Source organism: Solanum tuberosum, unplaced genomic scaffold (assembly GCF_000226075.1).
Source record: "Solanum tuberosum cultivar DM 1-3 516 R44 unplaced genomic scaffold, SolTub_3.0 scf00065, whole genome shotgun sequence".
Lineage (NCBI taxonomy): Eukaryota > Viridiplantae > Streptophyta > Magnoliopsida > Solanales > Solanaceae > Solanum > Solanum tuberosum.
In genome coordinates, this window is record NW_006238992.1 from 908,919 (window position 1) to 921,538 (window position 12,620).

At 32.5% G+C, this 12,620-nt stretch overlaps 1 protein-coding gene across 1 annotated transcript; it reads left to right on the forward strand.

Annotated features, from left to right (window-relative positions):
• Positions 1–2,571: 2,571 nt before the first annotated feature.
• LOC102597939 (tetraspanin-7-like) lies at positions 2,572–4,216 on the forward strand. Its single transcript, XM_006345277.1, has 2 exons — positions 2,572–3,079; positions 3,717–4,216. Exons 1-2 carry the CDS (start codon positions 2,582–2,584, stop codon positions 4,059–4,061), a joined length of 843 nt encoding a protein of 280 aa, XP_006345339.1. The 5' UTR covers positions 2,572–2,581; the 3' UTR covers positions 4,062–4,216.
• Positions 4,217–12,620: the final 8,404 nt, after the last annotated feature.

The following is a 12,620-nucleotide window of genomic DNA, read 5'->3' on the forward strand; positions in this document are numbered from 1 at the left end:
AACTACGTGAACACAAAAATAATATGAAAATTTTATAATTTGTTTTAGATATTCACCAGCTACTTAATGTAATGAATAATATTATTTAAAAAGAATTTTATCATTTAAATTGATCAGAAATTTGGATATTTTTATTACTATACATGCTTAAAACATCAACTATTAAGTTATGTATGTTTTGTTCTTTTTCTTATTTGTGATGATAGCCAAATTAAAATTTCAATTTGAGTTTTGTAGCTTAACATCGATAATCCATCAACATTTATTTTTTGTACTCTTCTTCTTCTTTTTCTTTTTTGTGTGAAATTTGATATTTTTTTGTCTTAAATGGTTAATCTATTGCGTAGAAAATTGATTTTCTTGTTAGTGTATAAATTTTATAAAATACATTAAGGGCCTCTTAATATAATTTTGCCTTGAGCCACGCAATCTATTGAGCCGCCCCTGAAGAATGGTCAGGTAACAAGAGAAAATCTTAGGTGTCCAAATTGTTGGAGTAACACGAAAATTTGAAGCATGAGTTAGAAGAAATGACAGTAACACTGGCAAATAGGGATGCAAAAATTGCTCGCATAAATGCTCAGTTGTTGAAAGTCAAAGCAGAGGGACCATGAGCCAGATGAACTAGCTGATTTGAAAATTAAAAATGAGAGTTTGAATGTTCAAGTTGCTAATCTAAAAGATATGTTACTGAAAACTCATGTTGAGGCGGATGTTCGAATGACCCTATTTCTTCAATCCCTCACTCCCAAGCCTCCTTCCTCCTAAACTCCTCTGTTTCTCCCTTTCTTGCTTTTTGTTGATCATTTCAGTTGGCACTGTCCAGTTCTTCTTGTAATTTTCATGCAATATTTTAAATGTTTATATTCTATTTTAATTGAATGGTTTCGCCTTATGTCTACTGACCTCTCTTATCTCTTTTTATGCATTACTAATTCGCTCGGTGTTTCCCATGTGACCATTAATTTTTCTGAACTGCATATTTGCATTACTTGTTTTACTACTTTATTTTTTATGATGTCAAAAGGGGGAAGATTGTGGTGTTAATGAGTATGAGATCTATCAAGTTGTACATGAGGACCTGGACATTTGGTCATGTTGATAGGGAACATGTTGAGTATAATTTGTCATCATCAAAAAAAAGAGATGTTATTATGAAGTTTTGATGGTTTAACAAATTGTAGGATATAATATGGGGCCTAATCCCATGAGAGACTGAGAGTTCAATTATGTGAAAATGATAGTTATAAAAAGCAGCAGCCACAACTTTAGTGGTTGGTGCGTCTCTACATGGCATAAGTACTCTCAGCCAATTGTGTTGTACCAGGTTACTCACTCATCCAGTCATTGGGACAAGTGGCATAATCTAGATTTTGCATTAGAAGGATTTCAGAGAAAAAGCCATATGCTCGAAGGAATATTTTCTCACATTCAACAAGGGACATGATAGAGTTATGTTCCGTCTTTAGTTGTTATTTGAGAATATTATTCAGTGCTTATTCAGTGTAAGATTTGTTCCTATGTTACAAAGGAATCAGATCATCTAAAGTTTTTTCCATTGTTTGAGTCCGAGTATAGCTAGAGTTAGCTATGTCGGGGTCTTGAATTTTATATCAACTGAGTAGTTGGTATATATAGTGGGCAATAGAGGTATTGCCTAGTTTTAGGGATAAGGGTCTGAAAAATATTTCAACTTTGATCGGATTTGTTGTTGCGATACTAAACTTTCATAAGGACCTATTACCTCCCTAGACTATTTATTATCGTATTTTTTACCTCTGAACTATTTAATAGTGTATTTTAAAAGGTATATATGTGCCCACGTGGACACATTGTTATTTATAATTTTGCATTATTTTTTATGTCCACGTGGGCAAATATGTATGTTTAAAATACGGTATTAAATAGTCTAGGGAAGTAATAGGTCCTCATGAAAGTTTAGTATCGCAACAGCAAATCCGACCAAAGTTGGGATATATTTCAGACCCTTATCCCTTAATTTTATGAGGGAAGAGATTAAGCGTTTCATTCCTAGATTGCATGAAGTTTGTAATCTGAATCTTGATTCATTGAAGTTAATGGAGTTGTATTGAAATCGTGTGAGACAGGTCATGATTTTCTCCTCTCTTGAGCAAAAGGGTTTCTACGTAAAACACATATTAATCATCAAGATAGAATATAATTTTTCATGTGAATGTAACCATTTAAAAGTTATGTTGTATACACACAAATCATGATTAATTATACGATATATATTATATTAATCAAATTAAAAAATAAAATACCAAGTTTTTGCATATTTTTATTGTCCGTACATATAGTGGTACAATATGAGAGGTAACTAAACCTCCTCTTTGGCGTCCATTTCTCTTTTCCATCCCCTATCAACCACTCTCTTCTTCATCATTCAATATACCTCATATTCACCAAACATACATGAAAAAAAATTTAGAAAAAGAAATTGTGATCAGATTTCTGGGGTTTTACTTAATTCTGTTGACCCTCTAGAGGTCTGATCTATTATAACATACTTATTTCTCCTTTTCTAACACCAAAAAAAAAAGATACATACTTTACAAAAATGATTCGTTGTAGCAATTGTTTCATCACATTGCTTAATTTTATCACGTTGGTGGCTTCAGCAATGTTGATATTGATGTCAATGTCGTTTGGTAATAACACGAACCCGTCTACGTGCCAGAAAGTTATTCAACATCCGATGTTGATATTAGGGGTAGTCCTTTTGGTAATTTCTTTGATGGGAATTGTAGGGGCGGCGTGCCACGTATCATTTTTGTTGTGGATATATTTGTTCATGTTGTTCTGTATCATTACAGGGATGATTATTTACTCTTTGTTCAACCTGTTTTTCACATTGTCACATCTAGAAAATAGAAGCCATGAAAAAGGTGAATGGGAAGATAAGTTTCAAGAATATTCACAATGGATGAAAAATGTTGTGCCTGATGAAAAACAATGGGATAAGATTAAGAGTTGTATGATTGATGCTAAAATGTGTAAATTCATTCCCGCAGACAGAACTGAGGATTATTACAAAAATAAGCTCCCCAAGATTCAGGTTTGCTATTTATTTTATCATTATATATCTAATTGTTACGTAACGGTGGACATGGTTGGTTTTTGTGAATTAACTACAAGGATAGTTCTCTTAGAAAATCACTCAACTTTGTTTTATAATCCAACTATTAGTGTTTCACTGAGAAAGTCATCCAACCAAATATTGCAAAACATGCAGAAAGAGAATATGAAAACTCTAATTGGTTGGGTGATAAATATCAATAGTTGTGTGACTTTTAAGTTATAAATTAAACAAAATTGAATGACTTTCTAAAAACAACTATCCTTAGTTTCATGATTATATGAGATATTTTCTGAAAAATGTTAGAGGTGAAGTGTGCTCAAACTTAAATATTTTTTACTAAAACTAAAGGTTGTTATGGTTGGTGAGAGATGCATATTTTTTAGTACTACCTATGTTTCAAAAAGAATGACTTTCCTTTTTTGGTAACAGTTTAATTTCTTCACGTGACATATTTAAGGAAACAAGTTTAAATGTCAAAAAGAAAGTCTTTAGTATTATCTTTTAAAACTCCGTGTCAAGTCAAATTAAGTCAAGACTGATGGAGCAATATGTATGGAAGTTACTAGTTCTATATATATAAAATATTTACACAATCATGTCACTGTTTGTTCAGTCTGGTTGTTGCATACCACCGGCGTACTGCCACTTCCAGTTCCAAAATGCATCAACTTGGATAGTGCCGAAAGCAGGGGCAGTAGAGGGAGATGCTGACTGCAAGGCATGGAGCAACGAACAAAATGTTATGTGCTACAACTGCAATTTATGCAAGAAAACTGTCTTTGACAGCATCAAAGAATATGCCGGACATACCTCTCTTATAAGCCTTATCATCTTCATTATTCTCTCCATTATTTACTCTATTGGCTGTTGTGCTCTTACGAATAACAGTTACAGAGAAAGGGCATACGGCTACCATGGCTACAGACCGTATGGTCCTGGACCTTACGGCTACCCATGATCCATATATCATATACTACAATTTTTGGATTCATTTCATCGCTTATTGAAAAACTTCCGTATAGATTAGTAAAATACTTAGTTGCACAAACTCTTCACTTTTCTTCAGGAGAGAAATCTGACATGCACTTATTGACATTTTTGATGAGTCTGAGCAACATAGGTATCTTGTCTATCATGGACTCACAGTTTCTTGTTATAATATTTGTATCACTTTAACTAGATTAAAATATATACAGACTTCATTAGCTGTGTTGGGCTGTTTGGTTTTTCTTGCTATGTCAAGAATTATATATCATTGTATAATTTGTAATACTAGTACGTACTGAAGTGAAAATAATAAGGATACTTCAAGAGTCTCACATTGAAAGTACTATTGCAAAAGTGACTCTGGATGTTGTTAGAATTATGCTTTTGAATTAGAGTAACTTTATTTTATTGCTTTAGTTTTTGAATAATTCCTAGTTAAAATTGGTTAGCTAGTTTTTTTTATTTATTAGTAGTAGTTAGTTTGTTAAGATATTTGCAGAGAGAGATATTCTAGGTTAGTTTATTACTATCTCTTTACTGTTTTTCTTCTTATTAATGTAAAGTTCAAGAAAACAAAATAATGATTCTCTTTGACCACTTTGCAGTATATTTTCTAGTTATTCTTTCTCTGTTATTTTTTAATTTCTTTATTAAAAAAACAACAGTTGTATTTAATTAACATCTTCAGTCACATGCATTGAAAATGACAATCTATTATTCCTCCATCTTTATTTATGTGATGTTGTTTGACTTGATACAAAATTTAAGAAAAAAAATAAATTAAAACTTGTGATCTAAAATAAGTTATAGATATTTGTGTGATTTTAAATTATCGAAACATTTTAAAGTTAGATTATTACTAAATATAGAAATGTGTCATTATTTTGATATTTGACTAAAAAAAGAGTGTACCAAATCAATTTGGACAGAGAGTAATATATACTCATTCAACTCGCTAATATTAGATGGTATTTTGTCCATTATATATGATGTTTACGGAATGATACATATGATGACACAACAATATTTTGAACATGTTTTAATAATAACAAAGTGGACCAGATTCTCAAGATAGATAATGAGCATAATGAGAAGATCAGCTTTTGTAATCATACAACGAGGTTTTTCTAGCAAGAGCAGAGATAGTGCGAAGAGAGCAGAAGAAAAAGACTAGAGTTAGGTTTTCTTTTTAAAACTAAGTTGTAGTTTATTTCAACTTAAAAACATTATTGAGTGATAATTGTTCTAAGTGTAAAAGTGTGCTTGTGAGGCTTGTAACAATAAATGAGTTTGACTTCTTAGAGAGTAGAGTTAGCAATTATAGTTAACCGTTAGAGTTGAGGTACTAAAATTAGCCCATTTAATTATTGAGTTGTAATAAAAAATTGCTCTTTGAAGTTTAGTGAGAAGTTGCTAAAATCCTACACGTTGTAGGTCGTAGTTTTTCTTTCCTTGAGTAAGGAGGCTTTTCGCGATAAATCTCCTTGTTGTTCTATTACGTTATTATTTCCGCTATTACTACAAGAATCTGGTTCTTGTATTTGTTAGGTTGTTGTTATTAGAGTTTTACCCTGATTTTCTTTCCTTATTTGAAGTTTATTTATTTCCTTAAAGAAAAGTCAAGTATTACCATAAATACTTGAACTTTTTCTGAAAGGAAAATATAATTTTCTTCCATATTTGGTTTATTCTTTCCTTAGAGGAAAAGTTTGGAGATCTATAAATTGAAGATCCCTATTCTCATAGCATAACACAATAGAATCCACAATGTAGTCGTTTAGTGAGTTTTGTTCATGGGGAGACTTAATCTCTCAACAATTTTAATATTTTTTCTTTATATTAGTTTTCATATAATAATATTAGTTTTTAGTATAATTTTTTGTCATCTAATTTATCAATCATATTATTTGCAATTGTAAGCTTCCGCATGACGCCCTAATCACCTTCAGAACCCAACAGTTGTGGTTTCTTCAATTGGTATCAAAGTAGGTCTTTTCACTTAATAGGTCCAAACCTTGAAAAAGATTAATGGTTGCACCACTTACTGCATAAGAAGGAGCGTCACAGACAAAACCATGGTGGACGAAGATGATAATGGATCATCTGATAGGAGAAAATCCAAATCTTTGGAGTGCCCCTCTAGACGATCCTACTATTCCTATGAAGAAAGAAACAGCTGGGACAACTAAGTTGCCCAAGGAGAGAAAGGAATGAGATACTACTGACAAGTTGACAATTCAGAAACATGCAAAGGCGAAGAAAATCTTGATCTACAAAATAGATCTAGATGAGTATAATGGAATTTCAACATGTCCAGACGAAAAGATCATATGGAACACATTGCAAACAATTCATGAGGGAACAAGTAAGGTCAAGAAATCTAAATTTGATAAACTGAATAGGCAGTATGAGTTGTTCAGAATGATGGAAGGCGAGATCATTTAAGACATACAAAGCACATTCACTTCCATCATTAATGAAATATACTCATTTGGAGAGGTGATCACCATTGGAAAGGTTGTCAAAAAACTTCTGAGTGTTCTTCATGAATCATGAAAAAGTAAAGTTTAAACAACTATTGAAATACGTGACCTGGACACTATGATGATGGATGAACATACTGAAAATTTCATGACCTATGAGCTAAAAAGAATCAAGAAAAGGAAATAGAAGGAAAGAGGAAATATAAGAACTTGGTCCTCAAAGCAACTAAAAAGGATGACATCAAGGAAGAGAATAATGTGATAATGACGAAGAGGTTCCAAAGAATGTTGAAAAGAGAACAGGCAAATCAAAGGATAAATTCTCAGAAGATGACCGACAAAGTCATCAAAGAACAATTGTGCCACAAATATGGAAGCCCGGATCATTATATCAAATTATGTCCCTTGTGGACTGTGGAGTACAAAAGGAACAATCCAGAAAAGTCAAAAGAAACTAGGAACGATCAGTACATCCTACAAATTGAAGACTGACCCATCAAGAGGCTGACTTATCAATGAAAAAGGCTGTTGCAACTATGGAAAATTCATCTGGTGATGAATATGATGAGGGAAGACATGAAAACCAATCCTTTCTTGGCAATAGAAGAAACGGGGAAGTATGAATTTCTTGCGCTGATGGCAATAACTGAGTCAAATGATGAAGAAAACCTTTGTCAGTCCAAAGAAACAATGAAGAGAAGGTAAAAAAAAAAAATGTAGATTTATCCTGAAACTAAATGAAGAGAAGGTAAAATAATAAATTGACCACAAAGGGATTTGAACATTGGACGTGAGGGCCAATCTAAAAGGGAGTTAATATCTCAAAAGTCACTCAACTTTGGAAATTTATTCTGTAACGTCATTAAATTTTATTTTGTATCAATAAAATCACTCAACTTAGACATTTGTATCATTAAAATACTCAACTAAGATATTTGTATAAGAAAAGTCACTCAATCAAATTTATAATTAAAAAATAATATAATAAATAAAAATTTTATATTGAACCCATAAATAAATGAAATTAAGAAAATTCATAGAGATTATTACGGAAATTTTTTCAAGTTATACATTTATATTGAATGTGCTTTTATATTTCGAGAAAACTCAACTTAAACATTTATATTTTTAAAAAAAAGTTTTCAAGTTACAATTGTAGCTAATTATATAGTGGAGTTACAAACAAAAAAATATTCCTAGATTATGATCGAAATCTCATAAACACACTTTAACTAAACTAAGGTCCTATTATCCCTGAACCCATTTTTTTGTAATTTTGTATACGTTTTTGGCTTACGTGGCACACTCCGTGACTCCACGTAGTTAAGGCGCGTGGGAATCAAGGAGTGTGCCACGTAAGCCAAAAGGTGTATAAAATTACAAAACAAATGAGTTCGGAGATAATAGAACCTTAATTTAGTTAAAGTGTGTCTCTGTAATTTCGATTATAGTCTAGGTTACTTGTGCCACCGAACACCATCCAAACATCAATTTATGTTGAAATAACATCAATTAATCTTTGTAGTCTGAATCAGAATCATCTTTAATTCATGGGTTCATATTTATATGGTTATTTTGTCATGTCAATATTTTTTAATAATAAATTTGTTTGAGTGATTTTATTGATAAAAATGTTTAAGTTGAATGATTTTATTGATACAAAACAAAGTTCAATGACTTTAGTAGATAAACTTTCAAAATTAGGTGATCTTACTAGATATTAACTCTCTAAAAGGATATCTACCACTACACTGCAATTTACTTCTTGTTCATAAGGGGGTTTAAAAGTATTATATCTACATAAATTTAAAAAAATTACCTTATATATACAATGTAATTTTTTGCCGATCCTAAAGACCACGTGGGTCCGCCCCTGATTGGAACTGGTTCAGTAGGCTGAGAAGCAGCATTTCCCAAGTTGGGAATTGGTAGAAGGGAAGTTGGGGAAGCGCCACAGAGAACGGGGGTTGGAGTACTGAGGTCATCCAAATGTGGTTGTTATAGGCTTCCCAAGCTAGTCTCATACCATCCGAGACCACCTGTGCTAGGAATTAAGGTTGGGTTCTGTGCTACTATGATTACCTCCACTATTGCTGAGTAGGACAAAGCTTGTCCTTAGAGTGCCACCTCTAGCCAGGATTGTGGTATTAAGTTTTGTGTCGCATAGAATGCGGTCTCCCCTATTGTTATTGGCATTGTTGGCAATGGAGGAATTGGTTTTGAGGATTCATCTCGTTTTCCAGATTTTGGTTCATAGTGGGACTGGGAGAGTGAGGAAAGATTGCTCTTCTTTGAGCCGTCCGTCTTTGGTGGGCTAATTCCATAGAAATAGATTTAATTGGAATATTAGTTTTATTATTGAAAAGTTTTGGGATTTGTTGCCTTGTGTCTTTATTGTCTCTATCCAAATTTGGAAGGTCCTCTGTAGGGTTTAGGGGAAGCATAGGCTCAGATATAGTATCTGCTATTTTTGGTGAAGGAAAGTATTGGTATCCGCTGCCAAATCATAATTGTCGAAATTTGGAAGGTCCACGTTGTTTAGGGGCCCCTAATTAATTAATTCCAGTTCATTTCCTAAAAGGATGGAAGAGAGAGTTCTAATTTAGCTATACAGTTAGGGGTCGTTTGATACAAAGATTAATAATGTAGGGATTAATAATGTTGGGATTAGTAATGCAAGGATTAATAGTGTTAGATTAGTAATGCAGGATTTATTTTTATCAAGTGTTTGGTTCAATGTTTCCCACATTATTTTGTGTTTGGATTAAAACTTTATCAAAAAATCTTTCCAATTATACCCTTTAATTATTATGTAATTGGATTAAGGTAAATAATTGTCGGACAATGTTATTTTTTTATGGCCTTCTAACTAGCTATGAGAAGAACAATTTTGTTATCATGTTTACCTTTTCTTTTTCACTTAAATTATTTGAGGATAGATAATTGTTATCTTAGTAAATTGATCACTTACAAAATGTAAATTTTCAATTTAAAAAAGATAATATTTCTACTTTTAAAATTGAAAAGACAGTAAACAATAGTAAAATTGAATAAATCATCTAAATTTATGTCACTCCTCGAGCCTACACCTTGGGCGGGACTGACACTCGAGAACCATTGTTTGCCCCAAGAAAACCCTTGGCCTGACTTACTTATTCAGCGGAAGACTTAACTCAACAAGGATAAATCTATGTAATAAACTGGAATGCTATAAAGGAACATTCAACTGGCCATAAAGGCAAACTCAAGTCTCAACATAAGATAATGACAATGAAAAGACTAAAGAACTAACATCTGACTGTCTATGAAGCCTCTAAAACAACTAAGATGGATGTCGGTGTTTTATTAAAACAGAAGAGAAACGATGGGTTTTAAGAGTCGCCACTTAATTTTTAAAGTAAAATTAAGAAAACTGATTTTTTCAAAAGATTAAAAACAAAAATCAATTGGAAATATTAAAGGGTTCGGGGTTCACATTAACATTTTGGGAAAGATTTGAAAGCACCCGAAATGCTCGCTAACACGCGGTTATCCGATAATTAACTATTTAGATATTTATTTTAAAGAAAATAGGCATACTTGATTAAATAGAGGAAATAAGCAATTAAGACTTAAAATCATATTTTAGGGGAGAGGGAAATATTGAAAATATTATTAAGTAAAATTTTAAAATAATTTAAGTAGAAAAATAAGCATGATTATTTAGTCTTTAGAAAATCCTGAATTGACTATCTTTTGGGGAAATCGAATAAGGAACCTTAAAATTGACTAGCAAATAACCACTTCAACAAATACGAAGCAGATAAAAATAAAGGGAGAGAGAGAGCTTGGGCCCAAGTCTGGTATTCTTTCCGCCTGGACCAGTACTTGTGCCTAATTTTTTGTTTTGGGACCATGAATCTTCAACATCTCAAAAAAGATCTACACAAGGAGATATTTTTCAATCTTAGAAACATAACAACTGGCAACATACGCAATACACAAGTATATCTTGCATCAACATAATTTTAGGGAAGAACAATGAATCGAATCTCAAACTAACACAAATGAACAAAGAAGCCAAGATCTCTGTCGTATATCTCCATGAAACAGTAGATAAACCTAACACATGTTGTCCCAATACACAAATACGAATCCCAGACAGAAGAAACAAGGACGAACTCGAAAACAAATTGAATGAGACTAAGAAAAGGCCTTTACCTTATAATGAGCAGCGAACCGGAACTTGGACGAGCTTTGGGACCAACAACCTTTACCAATGACGGAATTACGATAAGCTCCAGTGAACAACAAACAAGAAAGAACTTCTTTCGCACCTATTTTCTATACTCGAATTAAACTAGAGTATGGACCGTGTTCTGTTCCTATCTTTATGTATTTCTTTTACTATTTTTCCCAACCCACAAACACTGAAGAAGAGAGAAGTTTATATAAAGGAGGATTTGGGCAGAATTTGAGGGAAACGAGTGAGGATAAGGATGAATTTCGAATTTTAAAATTCGAATTCCTCTCTAGAGGATAAGGTTGTTGCTGGAATTTTGTACGAAATCGTACAGATTTAAACGGATAGAGAACGGAGACCACTTGATTTGAAGATCAAGGACGAGGAGGCAACGAGATGGAGGCACATTGCTGCCGCAAGAATGGGCTCATTTGGGTCGCGATTTGGGCAGGTGGAATCGTTGATGTTGCTAGTTCGCGTCTGGGTTTGCAGAGAAGAAGAAGAACAATGCAGGGGTCATTTTGGTGTTGCTTGTATTGCTGTAAGATGGGTCTATTTTGGTATGAAATGAAAAGGAGAAAATTGGGAAGTTATGGGTTATTTGGTGGGCTGCTGAATTGTTTTGTTAATGGGCTACTGGGATTGAATTGGAATGATGGAAAAGGGCTGCTGAAAATGCTAGAATTTGAGGCAACAAAGTGGTCTTGCAAATGAGTTAAGGTGAGGTTAGAATTGTAATACAAAAAAAATGACCACAAGAATTACAATTAGGGCCAATGGGAATTTAGTTTAAGTTTAGAGAATTTGACTAAAATTATTTAAGACGAATTAATATTGATTAATTAACGAGCTTCTTAATTTCTACGAAATAAAATAATTAACTTAATTATAAACTAATTAACTCAAAAATATAAGTATTAACTAACTAAACCAATTAACCAACTAATTAAGTAAAATCAAAATCTTTTTGAGACTGTTTTCGAATATTTATTAAATATACTAATTATATATAAAATTATATAAAACATATTTATTACTTAAAAATTATAAAACTTGTAAATTAATTAAAAGTAACTTGAAAAATATTTTGAACTTTATAAAGTCAACTATTTCAAATCGTTTGGAATTTATGAAACTCAATGATTAATATATATTATAGATGTCCAAAATTGAGTGTCAATAACTGTCCCTCATTTGACATGGATTGATGAAAGAAATCCGAGGCAAATGAAATTGACAAATCCAATTTTGACCGACCACATTTTCATCTTTCAGAAAAGAGCTTTTGATACGGACTTTAGGAATTATGGCCGAACCCCGAAGATGGGTTTCCTACATATCTCAGGCTATATGAGAACTCATGCCACTTGTAGTTCGATACGCTTGATTTGACGCATGATTTTGTAAGAATTCAAAAGTTATCCTGATATTAAATTATGAAGAAATCAGAATTCTCGGGACTAAGATTTGAGAGTGATTGTTGGAATACAACCGAATTTTTAACATTGAGCCCGCCTACATATCTTTCAACTCAAGGAATCAGGTTGTTTGTAGTTCGACTCTATCAATTGAAAAGGAAATCTATTATGCAAGATAATCTTTGGTTTTGGAGGAGTGAGAAAGTAAGTCGAGTATGAAAAAAAAGGCTTGCAATCTCTTAGTCATGAATGTGGTGCACTTCATACCAATAATTAAGAACTTACATGAACATAATTTCCAAAGCTCTTGGTGTATTGTCACTCAGATTAGAAAGTTGCTTCCGGTGAAAACTAAAATTTTCGGATGCGAAACTGAAATTGATAAACCTAAAGAAAAATCCACATGC

Excerpts from the sequence above, each read along its gene's own strand:
- LOC102597939 (XM_006345277.1), top strand. The coding sequence starts at position 2,582 with ATGATTCGTTGTAGCAATTGTTTCATCACATTGCTTAATTTTATCACG. Across the intron at positions 3,080-3,716 it reads ATAAGCTCCCCAAGATTCAG|TCTGGTTGTTGCATACCACC; the intron begins GTTTGCTATTTA and ends CTGTTTGTTCAG.